Source organism: Prunus mume, linkage group LG6 (genome assembly GCF_029339155.1).
Source record: "Prunus mume cultivar Tortuosa linkage group LG6, ASM2933915v1, whole genome shotgun sequence".
Lineage (NCBI taxonomy): Eukaryota > Viridiplantae > Streptophyta > Magnoliopsida > Rosales > Rosaceae > Prunus > Prunus mume.
Window position 1 is genome coordinate 23,178,233 of NC_142703.1, and position 21,862 is coordinate 23,200,094.

A 21,862-nucleotide genomic window follows, 5' to 3' on the forward strand; every position below is an offset into this window, starting at 1 on the left:
ACTATTTTTTATCTTTGAAATATATTTTCAAATGCAGGACAAATCAGGAAATGTTGGGAAAGTGAAAATGTAATTAAAGAATCACCAGAGTATCTTAGAAGATCAAGGTTGGCTAAGACCCGGTGTGAGTGAAAGGATAATCCCTCATGCGTTGACAACACGCAACCTCCCTGGCATTTTGGTGTCATCATCTTCACGAATGGTGAAATGGGAATAGGAACCAGCAATTCCCCATTTCAGAACACATATTGAAACCATAGCTTTTACCCAAAACCATCCAAAACATATGCACGCAAGCTACAAAGGTCTATGGAATAGAAACGTCTACAAACCTGTCCTGAAATTGGATCTTAAAAGTGTACAACATTACAATAAACAGACCTTCAATTAAAAACATTAAACAGAAGGTAAACTTCCCCTGTAAATAAAAACAAACAAAACTCAAAACACTGTTTAATACCCATATCATACCATGGATATTTAATTTATTAAATCCAACAGGTCTCCCTACGGAGTTTGCGCTCAGCGATAGCTCCCTCTTCCATTTGCGGGGTTCACAGGCGTTCGGTAGATACCGTGTCGAGTAGTTGCCCTCCTAGCCCCATTGGAATTTGAAAAACCACTCCCGATTACCCTCACAGTTAACGCAGGTAAGAAAAAAAGTTGTGGGAGCAGTAAACTTTACAAAAGTTGGAGGAGTCACCACGCCGGAAATGGTATACCTCATCAGTCGATTAAAAAATGATGCCCTGCATGCTTGCATGTCAATTTGCTTCGTTTTGCTTAGATGGCACAACCATTCCATCGCATCCTGTTCGCCCTCCATAGGGTTCACCAGCCCTAGCAAGCCAACAATATAGGAGGATTCCATATGCCCTGCCTTAGCCGCCACCCGGAAGTTGTTGACAGCCTCATCATCTTTCAATATGAAGAATTGAGTTACAGCTTCTCTGTAAATGATTTCTGGATTTTTGTGTTCCTTGTACTTTTGCTAGAACTCAACAATTTTCTCTTGATCAAAGCCGTACCATTCAGGATGCCACTGGTACTTCTGTACAGACACAGTTCTCCAAACCTCGGGATCATTCAGCATTTGTTGAAATAACTTGCATGTCCTCGCCATGTTGTACAGATCTTCAGAGGAGTGCTTTGAAACCAACAGCAGCACCTTAAACCATGTCCATCTGGGTTGTTGGAAAGAGTGAGTGCAAAAGGTATGTGTACAGTTGATGAAGGGTGTGTCTGGACAAATGAGGAAGAAATGTATATATTGGAACGAACCGCTATCACCTAAACTATGGAGGAAGACAACTTTGGGTTTAGATAATGTATTATTGGCTTCGTTTCCCAACCGGTGTGAGTGAAACGATAGTTCACACACCTCGATGATCCAGGTTTTGGCGGTAAATTGGTCTTCTCGCGGCTCCATGCCTAGGCATGTTCGCATTTATGATACTAGTACTACTAATCAACGTCAGCAGTCAAAATATTAAATTTTATGATAATGATTATGCAAATATCACATCGCTACTTATGGAGGTAAACTTCGTTGCATGTGAATAATTTAACACCCAAGTATGAAACAAAATATCATATCAACGCACGATTAACAGTACAAAAAATGAAAGCACTGTTTATGACATCACCAGTTATGAAGGTAATCTGAATTCAACATGAGCAAGTAAACAATTTTTTTTTTCTTCTGAAATATGATACTAAATATGAACTTATATCACCAGTAAAATAACAAAAAAATGTGATTGTGGTACTTATAATGCAAATATCACATCACAAGTTGTGAAGGTAACTTACATTTGAACATGACCAACTCAACAGTTTCATCTTCGCAAATATGACACTAAATATGAAGGGTAAAGAATTTGAAAATATCGTATATGATACAAATAATGCAAATATGACATCACCAGTTCTCAAGGTAACTAAAGTTGCAGCTCCCCACTCGAAGTCAACATTGGCATTTTGGCGGGTAAAATAAAAAGGGGGACTGATCTATAAATACCAATGTAAGAGTATTTTATCTCCCATTGCACCTCCACTTGCTCCAAAGAAGAATAAACTCAGAATTGTTTCCCCTACAAAAATCCCCCCATACTTATAACAACTCCAGCAAAAAATGCAGAGCCTTTGTCACAGAGGAATAATAAAGCTGAAGATGTTGATGATGGAGATGTGAAATCCATAAACTTTTCATCTGAGAACCACGATGATGTTGCTCGGATTGGCAAGATGAGGCATGATGCGTTGATCATGGAAATCAAACGCCTGAAGATACGTCTAAGATGGTATAAAGAAACATTGGGGAAGGAGAAAAAGAAAGCGAAATTCCACCTTCAATCGGTCAAAGAATGGCGAGGGTTTGGCTTGCGAAATGAAAAGGTGTTGAAGGTTGATGCTTGAATGAGTGCATGCAGATGAGGAAGCGAAGCACGCATAAAGGGTTTGACCTGTTCATGAGTTTGCAAGATGTGTTGTCCCAAGCTACAACTGGGACGGGATCGCCATGGAGTAAACAGTCCCTGGATAAAGTTCATTTTGGGGGTTGTAAGTATTTTGTTCGGAACAAATGTGTTGTTCTTTTTTAGTACATTTTTTGGCATTTTGTGTGGGCTCCTGAAGGTGTAAAAACTGTGGTTTGAAGTTTTCATATTTCTTTGGTAATGTATCCAACTCTAAGACGTGAAGGACAAGTGTAAGCAAATGGGGAAACTATTATTAATTTTTTAAGCGTACTTCTGTCTACATAAATTGTTGTGCTTTTATGAAGTTTGTTTATATTATTTTCTGATCACATATTTCTTTGTGTTATTTTATAACGCCTAAAAGGCATGGAATAGAAACAACAGAGGTGGATTTGTTGATAATCCAGGTATTTATGTCGCATAGTAATCAAGTAATGGAGGGTTGGCTTTATATCGTTTGTTTATGTCGATACTCTGTATGTTCATAGCATATTTAATATATGAGGTAAATGCTCTTGTGTGTTTCCATTTTAGGTCATTTGAATAAAATAATGCAGCTATGCAGAAAAATATATTAGTAAATACAGTGCTGAATAAATTTATTTCGAAGTCTGCTTTTGTTTTCCCCTTTTTTAAGTAATTGGGTGAGTTTTGAGGTTTGAGCATTTATTTGATCACTTATATGGTAGCAAATTATGTTCGTAACTTGGCATTTTAGAGGTTTGCTTATTGGTTTCAAATATATAATTTTACCAATGAAATAACAAGAACCATATTGTGTCTGTCACTTGAAAGGAGAAAATATATAAATATTTTTCCAAACAATTATATATGAAGCAAATGAAACTGATACTTGTCTTCTTATAAATTAGATAATGAACATTAAGGAAGTACACTTCTAATTTTTGCAAAATATAATGTTACGGTTAAAAGGAAAGCAAGTTATCACCACATTCCAAAGATGGAGTGTACACTCTATATTGTCACATCAGATGAAATTAAGTACGAAATTAAGTTTTCATAATCACTTTGGATGATTTATAGCTTCCCCCAGTGTTGTAATGGCACAAGGAGTTGGAAGCAATTTTCTGGGCAATTTTCCGATTTTTCTCCTATTTATTACAATTTTTAAATCATTTTGCATTACAAAATTTAAAACATAAGGAAATAACACACATGGCAACAGCTGACCGCATCCCCCTTCAGTATGGGCACACGTGTACGCCAGTGGCCATTGCCACATCCGTCCTTTTCGTGTGAATTTAAATGAATATTGCTATTTTCTTACAAAATTCATAACTAAATATACAAAAATGGGGAAAAAATTTCGCAAATTGCTACGAACTCATTCAAACATGATAAATCAAAATTCAAGTGTGTGCTAACATTTTTACTAATCATGTGAGGCTCCTGTGATTAACTAAATCAAATACTCTGATTACTTAAAATATATATATATATATTAAAGTGATGGGACAAAAGGAGAAAAAACAAAATGGAAAACTTCCTTACATAATATATAAACGTTGTTTAATGCCCATGGGCTACTCATGCCTTTCATATCTCTTTTCATCTTTCCAGTCGTCTTGTTTGCATACAAACCTTCAGCCGAATCCCCCAATCTGACGATTTTGTCAACATGTTCGCTTGATTCAAGCGGCAAAGCGAATGAGGGGGACTCCGATGGCTCATGGGAATATGCCTTCGATTATCCAAGGTCCCCACCACCACCGCTGCAGCTTCCAACCTCCTCCATAGCGAGGGGACTCCGATGATCATTTGTGGAAATAAATGATATGAAGAACAAACTGGAACACAACTCTTCCTTGGTCCATTATTGGACTCAAAAGTGTGTCGGTGAGCGAAGTTGGCTTATTTGACTCGGCAAGTTAACAAAGCCCGTTACCGAAAGGAGAAGCGAGAATTCGTGCCCAAAGAAGAAAACACACAGCAGAGGATTTGCATATGACAGAGGAGGATGCTACGTACGAATCTTTGAGCATCCACAAAGGAGGCGACAACCAAGGCCAGGCAATGTATATGGCTTTCAGCCAAGGTTTTGAGAAATTACGGCGGTTCGCTGCGGATGTCCACAAAGATATTGGTGGGATGCCATAACCCCGTCTATTGCACAGGAAATCATCTCTAGTGGTGCACACCCAACAAAGCAAGGCCACCAACCAGCAAAAGGCAACGATAATGAGTGGTGATAGCTATATCAATCCGTACGCAATCCCTTAGCAGTTGTTTGTTTTTGTTAATGCCCGATCTGGGTTAGTGTTTAAATGTGTATGCCCGATCCGGGTTAGTGTTTAAATGTGAATGCCCAATCTGGGTTAGTGTTTAAATGTGAATGCCCGATCATGCTTACTATTTTCATGTTAATGCCCGATCATGCTTACACGTAGCTTATTATTTCGTTCAATCACAGTTCGATCACTAACTTCCGGATTAGAAGCGTTCATTTCGTAATAGTGCTCACAATTTTTTGTTTAATTCATTGTCGGTGGGGAGACAATTTGTTTCAAGATTCTCTTACATAGATATTCGTTGGGTGAGACTTTACAGAGACATAGTGATTGTTTCAAGATTCTCTTACTGACACATAGTCATGGTTTCAAGATTCCCTTCGATCTTTTCAAATTCATTGCAACTATTGCAAATTTGTGTACAAAACCCCTTGCATGATTCCCCCAAACTTGTTCTCCTTCAAACAAGGGCTTCAGGTTCTGAAAATCCCAAACCCCAGAGGACATCCGGGACATCAACCTTTCAACAAAAGATGGATCCGAAACTTCGAGTTATGCATTGAAAGCATGGTCCCGTTCACGACCAAAAAATATGTAAATCGGTATCAATAAATGTTAAAATTCCGGGACCATAAATGAAATCAAACTCTTCCAGATAGTTATGTGTTTAATAATAAACCATAGTTCGTATCAATGGACATGAGGAATTTACCTGAGATTCACTAACGCTTCCAGATACTTTCAAAAACATGTAAATAAGTATCAATAAGTGCTCAAACTACGGGACCATACATGGAATCAAACTCTTGCATATATGACTCTGTCATAGTAGGTTCATTGTCTTGCGTGCTCTGAGTGGGCTGCAAATGCTCACTAACAGGACCACCAAGTTCTGTGTCGGAAGATGAAAAGCTGCCACATCGGAAAAAAATAATAATAAACATCAACAACATAAATTTCAAAGCACAATATAACACATATTCACTTACGGGCTGGCAAATTTTGGACAAGTCCGTCTATCATGATCAGTCTTCCTACATTCAGTGCACCGACGTTTATGTCGTTGCGCTGCCTTCTCTTTTTCTCCTTTAACTCTTTTCGCATGCCCTTTTACTTTCACTCGATGTGGATCTTTGATTCTGAGTTGGGGATAACTAGTTTCGACATCTCCATTAGGTTCTTCGAAATGAGCTCTTGATGACACCAACGTTGTAAGCTTCCCACGAATGTCCTCAAAAGATTTTTCCAGCAACTCAAAACCTTCATCACACAACAAAGCCGAATCAATCAACTCACTTGCAACTTTGCAAACTTTCGCTCTCTTAACCAAAAGCAAACCATCAACGCAATCGTTAACTTCTTTGTGATTCTTATCATATATTACACCGCTTTTCGCACTTTGAAGCCATCATTTCAATATGTACTTGTCTGGCAAGTGGTCAACCTGCTTCATTCTTAAGAATGCTAGGATGTGTCGGCACAGAATACCCCAAAATTTAAAACCTTTGCAGCTGCAATAAGCTTTATCGGCATCTTTATCATGCACAAGCTCTTTCATCCGTGTCACCCCCGGATTTACCCGCTCACTCACTTTGTATCTGCAGTGTGTCTCATCTTCGTCTACAAGTTTGAACAAGCATAAAAGACTTCTGAAGTCTTCCCTCTCAAACATTTCCAGAATTTCCCGAGTGTAAATGCGTCCCATTTGATGTTGCATTGGTGTTTGAAATGGCAGTAGAGGTTTTTCATTGTAATCAACATGATCAGCCATTAACTCCTTGTGTCTTTGTGAAGCAAGAGCTCTCTCAAAACGTACAATGAATTCCATCAATGTATTTTTCCGGTTAATTTATTGTTTGAAAAATGAATGACAGCTTTTGGCCTGTTGACTACTTGACATCACAGCCGAAAACACATGTTTTACATATGATGGAACCTAATTCTCCCGCATAGCATGAATTGAGCACAGCCACGCATGGTCTTGCAGCCCATTGTTTGTGATGATTTCCTCCCATTTCGCATCAAATTCTTCTTTCTTGTCCATATCCCATATGCATTTGTTCATTTCCGAAAAACATTCTCCAATGCCGGGTTTCTCTGTAATCTTATTCAAGATATGTCATATGCAATATCTATGGAATGTTGTCGGGAGATTTACATCAATTGCCTTTGACATGGCTGCATCTTGATCAGTGATGATCATTTTGGGTGGCTCACCCGGCATGGTTTTCTTGAATTCCTCTAACAACCATACAAATGAATCCGTGGTTTCACTAGTTAGGAATGCACAACCAAACAACACTGTCTGCCGATGGTTATTAAAGCCTAACAAAGGCGCAAAGACCATCCCATAGCGGTTCGTGTTGAACGTCGTATCAAATACCACCACATCTCCAAAAAATCCATAAGCTCGTCTTGACCTTACATCTGACCAGAAAACATTACCCATCCTTCCTTCTGAATCTACCTCCATCTTGAAATAAAAGGATTCATTCTTTTCTTGCATAGTCATAAAATGCTCCTTAAGCAGCTCTGCATCATGGCCAATCACCTCTCCACACACGTCCCTTACATAATTATAGACATCTCTCTTAACAAACCCAACATTTTCCAATCCCCCTACTTGCACCTCAAGAAGGCTTAACTGTTTAGGTACCGGAATATTAACTTTACTCATATCTGCACTATAGGCCTTTGTAGCCTCTGTTAAGTTTCGGTGAGATCTCAATAGATGGAATTTATCAACTGTGGTCATGTCATGGTTGTGTACCTCATTGAATCCTACAACAATGTACTTATTCTTGTCTTTCATCTTCAATATCGCAAGTTTAGCCTTGCAACCAATTCGAGTACAACCTCGACGTCTTCTCTTATGACTAACAGTGCTTGTCAACGCATACCCCTGTTTACAACATACATATTCCTTACTTGTTACCTCTCCTGTCATTGTGCACTTCCTCGTTGTAGAACACCGAATGCCGAATCCGGCTTTCGCAGCATACATATTATAGAAATTGAACACATCGTCACAGCAATCAAATTCAAGTTTCAATTTTGGTTTCAACTCCGACCTTACTTCCGATGTCACCTGTCCTTCACACTCCATTGCACAGTTCTTGCAATTTAACCCTGTATTCACCACCATCATACCAACATTGGCACATGCTTTCAAAGAGCTTTAAAATATATATATTAACTAACATATGATATGAAAATGATTCCCTGGTGAAATATTAAAGACTTACATACAAACTAATGTAACTCATGCTTATGCCCAATAATAAACTTGACAAATACAGTGTAAAGAGCTTCAACATATATATATATATAACTAACATATGATATGAAAACGACTCTCTGGTGAAATATTCAAGACCAACATACAAAATTATGTAACTGATGCTTATGCCCAATAATAAACTTGTCAAATACAGTATAAAGATCTTTAAAATATATACGTTAACTAACATATGATATGAAAATGATTCTCTGGTGAAATATTAAAGACCTACATACAAACTAATGTAACTCATGCTTATGCCTAATAATAAACTTGACAAATACAGTATATCACTTACCTCGTGAGTCATTTCCAACTTCAACATTTCTACAAATATGATAATGTCACCCTTTAAGATCTGGACGTCATCCCCATACACTTTTCTTCTTCCTCAACCCCTGTTTCGACCGTGCTCAACGATTTCAAAACCAAGAGAACAGCACAACGTCGCGGTCACCAGTTTCCAACTCAATAAGTTGCTCAAGGATTGATGAATGTGCCGACCACAAAGATGATAATATAAAATACACGAACACTTTCTTTCGCCTGAATGAGAAACCCAGAAAAATGAGGGCTAATACTTCTAGGTTCTTCCTGGAATCGAATAAGGAATAACAGGGGCTCTCTCTCTTCAGTGTTATTGGTCTTGCTCACTCAAAGCTGATAAAAATACACGAACACTTTCTTTCGCCTGAATGAGAAACCCAGAAAAATGAGGGCTAATACTTCTGTGTTCTTCTTGGAATCGAATAAGGAATAATAGGGGCTCTCTCTCTTCAGTGTTATTGGTCTTGCTCAATCAAAGCTGATAAAAATATTGGCCACCTTTAACAAAACGAACAATTTGGATTGGAGGGGACGTCTATTTTCGACTCGACGTTTTGGCGGGAGGAGAGAGAAGAATGCCTCGTTCTAATACAACACTTACACTTACAATTGCTTTTGATGCAGCCGTTAGATTAGATCCAATGGTGTTCTCACGTAACGTTCGCACATAAGCGTTCTCACCTGATCCAAACCGTTTGAGCCAATAGCTTCTATAGCAGTCGAAGCAATCGCAATCGAATATTTGGGGCTGGTGGGTGCTGGTGCTAGTGGACTTGGGGCCTTTCATGGAAGATTTCTTCTTAGGGTCTTGGGCCAGGATCAAAGAAATATTGGGGGTGGTTTTCATGGACCGGGTTATCAAGTAAGCCAAGACTGTGGCCAGAGCTAAAATGGCAGCTGGGAGGAGCTGAAGCACAGCGAGAACAAATCCATCATAAGAGGAGCTATGGTTGCATCATAGGAAGATTATATAATCTTGTGTCTAATTTGGCCCAAATTCTAGTATTGTTATGCCAAGTAAAAAATCATCCAGAGGAAGGGACCACTTTCAAAGCTGTAACAATAACAAAATCCTGAAACCAGACTTGAATTAGGTAGTCCAAGAACCACCCTCTCATTAGGTTGTATAATACTGTTAAAAGTCTAAATTAAGGAGAACTGGCATTTTCCAAACAATTCCACAAAACACAAACTATCAAATTTATACAACCCATGTAAAGTATGAACATATTTCATGGAGGAGGAGGAAGTAGAAGGAGATGGGTGCACTTTGCCTTTGTTCTTTATATTCATGGTGTTTGATGTTTTGCTTGTGTGGAAGAGAGAGTGGTAGGTGATGAAGCTGGATAGGGATTCTGGGAAAAAGATGAAAACTTAAGAGAGAGAGAGAGAGAGAGAGAGAGAGAGAGAGAGAGTGATGAATAGTGGTGGGGAATGGGTGAGGTCGAAGCCCTAAATCCACAATTTTTAAAAGATAATTTTTAATTTTTAAGTTTTTTTCTTCACACATGGCATTTAGTCTAGTTAAATAGTGGGTTCCATTAGTGCCACGTTAGCTTTTTTAACATAATTTTTAACAGACTTGACGGTGAGGGGCAAAGTGAGACACAAAATATCGGTTAAGGGGGTAAAGTGGGTCACTTTAACTTTGAGAGGGATAAGTGAGAATTGATCAATGTTTCAGGGGGCACTGTAGCAGTTAAGCCTATAATAAATAAAACTTTGAAGTTGAGTAAATAGTGGCCGAGGTCCGGGTTGAAGTAGTTAACTCCATACAACTTATTAATCAATTACTAATTTGTTGAGCAAATGAAAAATTGAAGCAATGATATCTATATTTGTATGAAAAGAATGATCAAACTTGTGTGCGTAGAAATCTTTTAAGAAGTTATTTAAGTAACAAGGGAGAGGGTTTCTCTTGTTAAGTTGGGGGGCTAATATTTTTTATCATAGAAAGATAGGTGCAAGTTGGATTGGAAATTTTGATTCCGATTATTTTTATCCATTTTTATTTTATTTTGGTGAATCAAAATCAAAATAAATTCCGACATTTGAAAGTTTTGAAATCCAAAAACTTTAAACAAAATTGGATTGAAATTGGAATGTATTTTAGAAATATGAAAATTCTGAATTCTGAAATATATTAGGATTTCAAGCTAAGACTGTATGGCTCGTTTGGTAAGTCAGACTATATTGACTAATTTATGTCGGATAGTATTAATATGTTCCAGACATGATCTGTTTATACATAATATTATAAGCGTTTAGTCTTTGTTCGGGATAAATAGTCTGACTAAGTTATACTGTGTTGTTGCTATTCTGGATAACATCGGATCAGACAATTTTATTTTTTTAATTCTTTGATAATTTAAGTGGAAATTGAAATTCTAATGACATGACATTTTTTTGGTAAGATTCATATGCCAAGATTTTTTTCTTCATATAACCCATTATTATAATTGTAGAATCTCAAAAAAATTCCAACATACCCAGATGCATTAATAAAAACAATACCAAATAATGTATAATTCAAAGTGATCACATACTAAGGTGATAAGAGCTAAAGGGAAAGTTGTTCATGAACTAAACTGCATTGAAGAGTTGGTCACAGCTCCCTCGCCAAAATAAGAGAAAAACAAATTCTTTTCTCATAGCACCATCCAATGTCAAGAATGTTCTCTCATCACTTGATTTCTCCAAAATTAGACGTAGTGCCTTAATTTGGTCATAAATAAACAAGTTCATCTTTGCCAATTCAACAGTAATGTCAGGTCTTGGTTTTGATCCTTTCTCAAAACTATTAGTTATAGTTTTCAATTGGTCAACAGACTTAGAAATCATCTCACCAAATGTTTTAGCCATTTTATTTTGAATATAGTATCTGCATTTTGTTTGCAATTTCGATTGCTTGAGCTAGTTGAGTTTTGTTGATTTGATCTTGGCAAAGAGGCAAAATGATTTGGTTCAACGTCAAGTTCCTCATCATCATCATTGAATACATGTAAAATAAGAATAATACAACAATAAGTAGAAGTATGCACAAGACTAATGACAACAAAATACCGTCGCACTTGCATAAACCAATTCCCTAATGAGTGCAGACTTTCATTAGTGGGAATTTAAGGTCTTTCAAGTCTAATTTATTATTTAGTTAATGAAAATTTAATTGCATAGGGAAATGGAGTAATTTAGTGGGAAGTTAAAAAGGCCCGTGCCTTTTTTTATAGCATTTGGAAAACAACCACTTTCTTTATTAGATTGAACAACCCAACCTCTTCCTCCATTGCTTCTGACCTAATTCCAAAACTCCCTCATTGTTCTCTGTTTCCATGGCTCTCTCTTTTCATCTATTTGTCTCTTTTCATGGTGTTGAGGCCCAAAAAAATCTACGGTTGGGTCCGAATAAATTGTCGGCCTAATACGACACATTATTGAGAAAAGACCCAATTTGGAGTATGCAAAAGTCCGCCATGCACAAGTCACACTCCACATGCCATGCCAAATAAGTAATTCGGCATGTTAGAAATCGAGATTAAGATTATAAAATGCACTAACTCTACAAATCCATGCTAATTATCCCGTCAAGCATCATAATAAAAAGCACGCCACGCCAAGCAGGAGATCAATATTTCCCACATAACCGTGCTACAAGCTTAAGTGGACCCAAGCCACTCAAATGCCCGAGGCTTGCTTGAGTGAGTTGTGGTATGGATGGTAACAAGTTGTCATGAGGTCTTGGGAGCCTCGAAACTCAAGCCCATTTCTTGAAACCCAAACATGTGGGTGAGTATAAAAGAGAAAGAGAAAATAGCCCATTACTCCAACCAAAATAGCCCAAAGCTTGATAAGGTTAACCCATTTATTTGATAAAACAATATTTTGTCTTAGAAGGCCCATACAATTAAAAAGAAGCAGCAAAAGCCCCAACACTTGGCTGGAGAACAAAGCCACGAAGGTAGCTTGAAGGTCCACGTGCGCAGAATTGCTGAGAAGCTCCAGCACATGTGAGGAACAAGTTTCAAGCAAAGACATCCAAAGGACCCGGGATTTTAGCACGCAGCTGCCAGGAGAAGGGGCGCCCTTCAAACCAGCGTGTATACCCAATTATTTCCCTCATTAGATCTAGCCATGGAAGAAGGAAGGAAAGAAAAAGGGAGATTGCTGAGAATGGGAGTCCCCACTGAAACAGCTGTAGGAAAAGGCCTCGAGCTCCCAAAAATCCCTGTTTTTGTGCTATTAGGCAGAGTGGATTTCACCAAAATAAGATAAGTCAAGGGATGAGGGAAGAAAGGAAGGGAAATATTTGGCCAAATTGGATAGAAACCATTAGGGTTTCTTGGGAAGGAGGAGCTTCCAGTGGCTATAAATGAAGCACCTCCTACCCAAAACCAACAACCCACAGCCAGAGGGCAAGTTTCCTATCTTACTTCCTAAACCCAGCAATTTCGTGCTCAGTTAATCTTTCTCCCCTTTAGTTTTCCCTCTTGGTAGATTGTTCTGATATTTAACAGAACCTCTATCAAGCTGCCGGAAAATCACTTAAACCACCAATTGCCATCTTCTAGCCTTTCCCCTCTTCTTAACCAAACCCTTTGATAATCCTCGTCCCTCTTTTTTTCTTAGAACCCCTGTTTTTCATAGAAACTCACAGCTATCTCTTTTTAAGGCTAAACTCATGACAACTTTGCTTTCATGCCACAAGCCTCTCATGCCAAGCCAATATTCTACCTGTAAGCACTAAGAATTCATTTGTAAGCAGCCATTGTTTTTGTTGGTGAAGGTGACCAGGGTGTTTCCTAAGGCTGCACTATCCTTTCAAAACATTCTTGGGGTCTGATCTTTGAACTCAGACATAGGGGGAAATTTCATCCATTTTTGCTCTTTACGGCAACCCAACCCATTTGTAGTTGCTAAAAGAAAAAAAGCCCCCACACATGGCTGCCACTATCACTCTCCCATCACCATATTAAGTTGATGATTGGAACAACTAATCGAGTTTGGCAGCAAGGTCGCTAAGGTATTGTTATAATCTTTATGAGTTTTGGTTCGCTAAATGTACGCTCCAGAATGCTAACGTACCACAATTCGATACGTGCGATCCAGTTCAAAATTCGTAATAGGATGAGAGAATTGGGTAACTATGATTCATACTTCTTAACCATCGTTTCCTTTCATTCTAATCAATATATAGTTCCCAACAAGGTGAAAAAGTGAAAAACACCAAACAAAAAGCAAAACATAGACAAATAAATAATTCTACAATGCAATTACATTCCTAAGCAATCACTTTATTTGCTAAAGTTTCCCACAATGTTGAATTACTCTATGACATACAAACAATTAAACACTTGACTAAAAAAAATCATAAAGGAAAAACTCGTAACATAATTTCCACAAAAAATTTAATAAGAGAGGAAATATATAAAGAAAGAGAAGATGAAAACAAAAGAAGAGAGAAGAAGCATATTGGGGAGAGAGAGAGAGAGAGAGAGAGAGAGAGGGATGGATACATGGAGAAGAATGAAGAAAATAACCTGTGGAGAAGATAGCAAAGAAGAACCCTAGGAAGAAGAAGATGAAAATAACGTCCGATTTTTCACGTAAACGTGTGTGTTCTTTTTCCCTAGCCGTATAATTAAGCGTGTGTTATCTAAACGGGTGTATGTTGGTTGTATTAGTTAGTCAGGTAAGGAGAGTATTAAAAATCCAACTAGTTTAAAATAGTCAGGTAATTGGGCTTGTTTGGTGTTCAACTTGAATCCAACTTTTAAAACTCAAAAACAGAATTTGAGTCCAAAACAAAGAAAACCTGTTTGGTAGCCCTATTTTTAAAAAACTCAAACTCAAGAACAACCAAAAAACACCCTAATTATTATAAAAAAAATATATATGTTTTTTAAAGTTTTTTTTTTCTAACAACCTACAAGTTTTCAAATTTTTAAGATTTGAAAATAGTTTTCAAGTTGTATACCAAACAAGTTTTTGAATCATAAAAATAGATTTAAGAACTCCTTATTTTTAAGAAAAATCAAAGTTTTTGAATTCCCTATTTGAATAAGATACCAAACAAACCCTACAAGTTGACACCAAACTAATAACTGATTTCATGTTGAACTAAATATGACTTGATGACCAAAGAGACATAGATGAGTTATGTCATCTAAGCAATAGCATATAATAGTTTTTCGCACTTTCCATATGATTTTTCGATTTTGAGCCAATTTGAACCTTTCAAATCATTGGACATGTTCAAAATTTTCAATACCATAAAAGTAAAATATAATTTTTTCTAGTAAAAAAACAAGTCAATTACTAAAAATATATTTTTGAGTGTTTTTTGGTCACTAGATTGTACTCAAAATTTCAATTTGGTCGCTGAGAAAAAGATTTAGTTAAATTGATCAATGTATGAGCCAACATTTACAATTTATAGACATGTTGTTACTTTTCCATTAGGTGACTCACATACGAGATAAATTTGTGCAAAGCCTTTGGTCACTTGTTTAAATACTTTTTTGGTAATTGATTGTGCACGAAATTTCAAATAGAAAACACTAATGACTCACCCACAAATTGCACAAGACAAGTATCTTATCAAAATATGCATAATTTTTATTGATTTTCTGCTATAACGAATTCTTGTTTTTATATATTTTACTTTAAACATATTGTGTATATATTATTTTATCCTTATTTAATAAAGAGTCTTTATTTTTAACATTTTTATTAATTATTGATAATTGGTGAAATTTTGAATGTTTCACATTAAAACCTTATGGCTTTTACATGTATATAGATAGATAATTGCATGTCTATCAATTGTAAATTTTGAGTGACAGTTATCAAATCTGACTAAATTTTTCTTTCTCAGTTTTCAAATTAAAGTTTGGTGTTAAACTCAGTGACCAAATTAAAATTAAAATTTTCTTTTCTTTTATTTTTTCACTGTTTTAACATTGTTTTTTTCTCGGGCCATGTATAGTCAGCTTTCGGGTACATTACGCGAGAGCCAGTTCATTTCAGTGAAGTTTCCGGAAGAAGAAAGAGACCGTACCCAAAAGAAAAGCTTCAACCACAGGCTACAGTCTGCAAAAGCTTGAGAAAGAAAAAGAACGCAAATCTGAATTTGAAACCCTAGCTAGGGTTCGAGGTCTGCTATTGCACACTCAAAACAGAAGCCAGTGATGGAGAAACCATGGGCATCGGTAGCGTCAAGCTCAGAGGGATCTCGAGAGCTTCAGTGCATAGGCAAATTGGAAATCGAAAGGCCAAACCCCGTTGGCTTCCTCTGCGGCTCCATTCCAGTTCCCACAGACAAAGCCTTCCACTCTTTCGATTCTGCTCTCATTCCTTCCCGCCAAACGTCCGTACTTTCTCCCCACCTCTCTCCCCTTGTTTTTATTTATTTATTTATAATTTTCTTTTTTATTTTGAGTTTGATTTTATGGGTTTGATTTTGGTTGCAGAGTGAGTGCTCCGCGGTATCGAATGCTTCCGACGGAGACAGACCTCAAGAGTCCTCCACTGCTTTCAAATTTTCCAGACAAGGTTCTTCCCATTGCTGCCGTGCACTCCAAGGCCGCTGGAGGTATGTACATTTCTCTTTCAATTTCAAAACTAATTAACATTTAGTTTCAGTTTCTAACAATTTTATGGAATATGTGGTAGTATTGGAATTTGACGGTCATTTTTTGCTTCATAGTTTAAAAGACATAGGCTAATAGTAATAGGCATTTAATTATTGATGGCATTTTATTTACCTAATTTGATTTCTGAAGCTGTAACATGGATGGTGTTATTTTTGGTGCTTTAACTTTGGCAGGTATAGCGTGGGATGGTGGTACTGTTACATCAAATCTCGCTAGGAAATGTGAGGCCCTTGCTGTGTCTGGTTTGGTTGAGTATGGGGATGAGATTGATGTCATTGCTCCAGCTGACATTCTGAAGCAGATCTTTAAAATGCCATATTCCAAGGCTCGATTATCAATTGAAGTTCATCGTATTGGACAGACACTTGTTCTGAATACCGGGTTTGTATTTGCTAATGTGGTATTTTATTTGTCCTCCATTTAAAAAGAAAAATAATCTTATCTGATCTGATCTTTTTCTGAAGTGTAGGCCTGATATTGAAGAGGGGGAAAAGTTAATAAGACGACGTAAAAATCAATCAAAATGTGCAGATCAATCTTTGTTTTTAAATTTTGCTATGCACTCAGTTCGAATGGAAGCTTGTGATTGCCCACCAACTCATCATGTCCCATCACGGGAGCAATCCAACTCTTCTGTTCTTCCTGGAGCAAATACTCAGTTTGTGGGACAGCATGAGAATGGTGCTGGGGATGAAGAATCAAATCATTGTCCAGAGTACACAGAGGTTAAAAGGGATGATTTCTTTTGGGACAGTAAGAAGGGTAAGAAAAATAAGGGACGCAATCCTGTTAATAAGGCTTCACAAGTTGGTGAGAAATCCAGATGCGCAATACAAGAGTCTGAAAAACATAGAAGAGTTGGTAATGATGGGTTTTTAAGGGTTTTGTTTTGGCAATTTCACAATTTCCGCATGCTCCTCGGAAGTGACTTGCTTCTATTCAGTAATGAAAAATATGTTGCTGTTAGCTTGCATCTCTGGGATGTTTCACGACAGGTTGAAGTGGCCTATTACAAATCTTGCCCTTTTCTTTCCTTTATTTATTTTTTGTTTACATACCCACTTTTTTTTTTTTTGGCTTTTTTATTTCTCTGATAACAGGTTACACCATTAACTTGGCTTGAAGCCTGGCTTGACAATGTCATGGCGAGTGTGCCTGAGATGGCCATCTGTTATCATGAAAATGGTGTTGTCCAGGGCTATGAGCTTCTGAAAACAGATGATATATTTCTACTAAAGGGGATCTCTGAGGATGGCGCTCCTGCTTTTCATCCTTATGTGGTACAGCAAAATGGCCTTTCTGTTCTGAGGTTCCTTCAAGAAAACTGCAAGCAAGATCCTGGAGCTTACTGGGTACTGATGTGATTTAATTTTTTGTGAAATTGGGTTTTTGTTTGTTTTCTTTTTTGTTTGAGCTTTATTGTTGAAATTTCAATGCTAACATTCATCAACTTTTCAAAATTTCAGCTGTATAAAAGTGCTGGGGAAGATGTCATTCAGCTCTTTGATCTTTCTGTGATTCCTAAGAGTTGTTCTTCTAATGATTGTGATGATAGCCCAAGCTCCCTGCCTTCTGTATTGCATCAAGGGAGAAGTGATTCCCTGTATTCATTAGGGACTCTATTGTATCGAAGTGCTCACAGGCTTTCACTTTCAGTGGTGTGGAAGAAATATGTCATTTGTATTTGGTACATTCCCCTGATCTTGTTATAAGTTGTTACTAATTTATTTTGAATTTCTGCAGGCTCCAAATAATATGGCAAAGTGTGCCAGGTTCTTCCAAAAATGTTTGGAACTCCTAGATGAGCCAGATCATTTGGTACTGTGTTTTTTTTTTCTGGTTACTAATTCAGGATTTAAAAAAAAAAAAAATTTAAGTCACAAGTAAAATGGTAACTTATAATTGATGTACTGCTGAATAGGTTGTACGTGCATCTGCACATGAACAATTTGCAAGGCTTATTTTGAACCATGATGAAGAGCTGGAGTTAACGTCTGATGCTCTGCCTGTAGAATGTGAACTTACAGTTACTGATGCTGAGGAAGATTCTTCGGACTTTTTGAGTAGCATTTCTGAATTGTCAGTCCATGAACCAGTACCCTCCCTTGTTGGAGAGGAAACTTCATGTGAACATGGACAGAGTTTTCAAGATTCAGTAAGTGGTGCTTCTGTAAAGATGACTTTAGAAGCAAATGCATATTCTCCAAGAAAATTGTTAGCAGCAGGTGGCACGGACATCAGAGGTTCCACAGAAGCTGTACTAAGTTCCTCTGGCGATGAAAGCTCTGAAGTTGGCAAATTGCCTGCAACAACCACACATGTAGTTCAAATGGTTGCTGAACCAATCTCCTCTAAACTAGCTGCAATACATCATGTTTCTCAGGCTATTAAATCTGTTAGATGGATGCGCCAACTGCAGACTACTGAATCCAAGTTGATGGGCCAGGACAATGGAACCCATGATAGGCCACCTTCATCTGTTAATCTTTCCGTTTGTGCATGTGGTGATGCTGACTGTATTGAAGTTTGTGACATTCGGGAATGGCTTCCAACATCAAAATTGGACCATAAGCTGTGGAAACTTGTTCTTTTGCTTGGAGAATCGTATTTGGCACTTGGACAAGCTTATAAGGAGGATGGCCAGTTACATCAAGCTTTAAAGGTTGTAGAATTGGCCTGTTCTGTTTATGGATCCATGCCTCAACATCTTGAAGACACAAAATTCATTTCTTCCATGAGTAGTTGCTTTTCATCAGAGACAAAATTCAGTTATACAAATAAAAAGACAAGATCATCTAATAGTGATCTGGAGGATCTGAGCTCAAACTCCAATGATGACTGTCTTTCGTTTGAGCAGTTCTCTTCCATCTACCTCTTCTGGGCCAAGGCATGGACACTAGTTGGAGATGTTTATGTTGAATTCCATATTGCCAAGGATAGTATGATCCCTGCACTGGAGAAGAGAAAATATTCTACTAGAGAGTTGAAAGTGTCATCTGAGGTTGTGAAAGAAGTGAAAAGGCTCAAGAAGAAGCTGGGACAGTATACACAGAACTGCAGTTCGTGTTCTCTGGTAAATTGCAGCTGTCAGAGTGATAGAGCAAGCAGTGGTAGCAGTGCAAGTAGTAGTCGTCGTGATATGCGCTCGGTAACTTGTGGCAGGAAATACAGTAAAAGATCCTACGCTAAGAGCAACGCCTACCCACTTTTAAGAGACCCTGAAGATGATAATCTTTGTTTGAAAATGGAGAACAGAAATGTTTCTGATCGTGAATATTTACACCAAAATAGAAATGGTGAAACCACAGTACAATCTTCTAACAATTTAGAAGGCATCCTAGAGATGCATGATATGGGGTCGACACTGGCCTCTCAATCTAATGCTGCTTTGAGAGAACCAACAAAAGTAAAAAATGGTGGGATATTCAAGTACCTTGGAGGTCCTGCGGTTGGAGATGCTGAAAGCAATCTTTCAGAAGCCCTATGCTGTTATGAAGAAGCTAGAAAGGCATTAGGTGGTCTTCCATCTAGTTCAGCAGAATTACAATCTATAATGAAAAAGAAAGGGTGGGTATGCAATGAACTGGGTCGAAATAGGCTTGAGAGGAAAGAACTAAACAAAGCTGAATTTGCTTTTGCAGATGCTATCAAAGCATTCAGGGAAGTCTCTGATCATACCAATATCATATTAATAAACTGTAACTTGGGCCATGGAAGACGGGCATTGGCAGAAGAGATGGTATCAAAGATTGATAGTCTCAAGACGCATGCAATCTTTCGAACTGCATACAACCATGCATTAGAGACTGCAAAATTAAAATATAGTGAATCACTTAAATATTATGGGGCAGCAAAGGTGGAACTCAATGCGTTTGTTGAAGAAGCTGCTGGCCCTGAATTAAACAATTTGAGGACTGAGGTATATACACAATTTGCTCATACGTATCTGAGGCTCGGAATGCTCTTGGCAAGAGAAGATATATCGGCGGAAGTTTATGAAGCTGGAGTCTTGGGAGATGTGCATGTTGATTCCACTAGCCCTAGTGGCAGAAAGTCAAGAAAAGAATCACGTAAGCATGAGATTTCAGCCAATGCTGCCATTAGGGAGGCACTGTCTGTTTATGAATCATTAGGCGAATTACGGAAACAGGAGGCTGCATATGCCTATTTTCAGCTGGCTTGCTACCAAAGGGATTGTTGTTTGAAGTTCTTAGAGCCAGACCATAAGAAAAGCAACTTATCTAAAGCTGAAAACACTATTCTCCAACGGGTCAAGCAGTACGCAGCCTTGGCAGAGAGGAACTTGCAAAAGGCCATGGATTTCTATGGCCCCAAGACGCATCCTACCATGTACCTGACTATTCTTATAGAAAGATCAGCTCTTTCACTGAGCCTTTCAAGCCCTTTACACTCAAACGCAGTATGTTCTTGAACTTAATACTTATTGAAAATTTTGAATTTCTCTTGGTACAAATAATATTTATTCACCCCTTTTTGAAACTCAGACAGAGACTGAAAAGTATATGGTATACATGTGCGTGCATGGATTGCACCACATTTTAGGGATTGGATAGGCGAATTGAATGCTAAGAAGGGGATTTTATTCTTGAATTGTTCCTTTTTATAGAACTCTTATGATCTCATCCTTTTGACTGTTGGCTTCAGCATTTTGATTCATATTGGTGATTCACTCGCTGACTTGTCTTGTTCCGTTTATCATCTTGGATCATGACATTAAGTTGATTAGAGATGTAAGTTGGTTAGGAAGTTGATCAACAGATTTGATACTGAGGTCCAGCAACATGTACTCGTGTATTTATGTTGTCCTTTGCACTTACTAAATATTTGTTATAGAAAATAAAAAAAAATAAAAAAATTTGTTAGCAGGGAGTTTTAACCTATGTATTTAGGCATGTTAAGCATTTTATTGTTCTCCGGCAATGTGAATAAGTAAGAAAATCTAGCATTATAATCTGCCATGACTTGAGGCCTCCTTGCTGTTGTTCGCACTCAAATACTGAATGAGGCTGAAATGTTGCTTGTTTTCCAGATGTTGGAATCAGCTCTGTCTTACATGCTCGAAGGACGGTGTGTGTCAGAAACAGATTCGGACTCTTCGAAAACTGATCATTCTGAGGTACTTGTGAAGTTTTGGAGTCAGTTGCAGATGCTTTTGAGGAAGATGTTGGCTGTGGCGCTTGCTGCACGTGCCAACAAATCTCCTGTTTCTCAGCCACCTTCAATATCCAACAGGTCTGGAGATGCTGAAAAGTTGAGGGAGCTTTACAAAATCTCTCTCAAGTCCACCAAGTTAAGTCAATTGGATGATATGCACTCCTTGTGGACATCATAATCTGGGAACTTGTCTCTGCACGACAGCCTTATCGTAATTATGGGACGATAACAGGTGGAGAGAGAACTTGGGTTTGTAATGTATTGTAATATGCTCTGCATAATATTGTCTATAGAAAGAGTTGTAAAAAGAAAAATCCAAACAAATATTTGGTAACTATGACCTTTTTGAATTCTGGTAATACTAGTAATAATATTTCTTGGAGTATTGTCATAGACTAATGATACCCAGAGGCTTCTTCGACTTGAGCATTTTTTTAACTTTTATATGTTTTTAGAGAAGTAAATATAGTCACAAATTGTTGGAACTTCTTGATATAGGGAGGACTAGACTAGACTAGACTAGCAAAATGCCTATATTTCATGTGCATTCAAGCCATAATATGGATATGTTTAATTTCAAGGAAGAATGGAGACTATCTATAAGAGGTTGATGACCAAAACTTATCCCCCTATTTCCCTTGAAAATGGTGGGATTAAGAGGGATTAGTTTAGGGTTTAGGGTTTAGGTGTGCTTTTTCAACT

General features: G+C 37.7%; 2 protein-coding genes across 2 annotated transcripts; one reads left to right on the forward strand and one right to left on the reverse strand.

Moving 5' to 3' along the window:
• Nucleotides 1–6,848: 6,848 nt before the first annotated feature.
• LOC148916492 (protein FAR1-RELATED SEQUENCE 5-like) lies at nt 6,849–7,835 on the reverse strand. Its single transcript, XM_089055146.1, has one exon. The coding sequence runs from the start codon at nt 7,833–7,835 to the stop codon at nt 6,849–6,851; it is 987 nt and encodes a 328-aa protein (XP_088911272.1).
• Nucleotides 7,836–15,340: 7,505 nt separating this feature from the next.
• Nucleotides 15,341–21,545, forward strand: LOC103336051 (erythroid differentiation factor-like protein). Its single transcript, XM_008239088.2, has 9 exons — nt 15,341–15,699; nt 15,803–15,924; nt 16,159–16,366; nt 16,455–16,980; nt 17,086–17,337; nt 17,452–17,643; nt 17,729–17,803; nt 17,907–20,405; nt 21,036–21,545. The coding sequence occupies exons 1-9, from the start codon at nt 15,521–15,523 to the stop codon at nt 21,336–21,338; spliced, it is 4,356 nt and encodes a 1,451-aa protein (XP_008237310.2). The 5' UTR covers nt 15,341–15,520; the 3' UTR covers nt 21,339–21,545.
• Nucleotides 21,546–21,862: the final 317 nt, after the last annotated feature.

Excerpts from the sequence above, each read along its gene's own strand:
- LOC103336051 (XM_008239088.2), top strand. The coding sequence starts at position 15,521 with ATGGAGAAACCATGGGCATCGGTAGCGTCAAGCTCAGAGGGATCTCGA. Across the intron at positions 15,925-16,158 it reads GCACTCCAAGGCCGCTGGAG|GTATAGCGTGGGATGGTGGT; the intron begins GTATGTACATTT and ends TAACTTTGGCAG. Across the intron at positions 17,804-17,906 it reads TAGATGAGCCAGATCATTTG|GTTGTACGTGCATCTGCACA; the intron begins GTACTGTGTTTT and ends ACTGCTGAATAG.
- LOC148916492 (XM_089055146.1), bottom strand. The coding sequence starts at position 7,835 with ATGGAGTGTGAAGGACAGGTGACATCGGAAGTAAGGTCGGAGTTGAAA.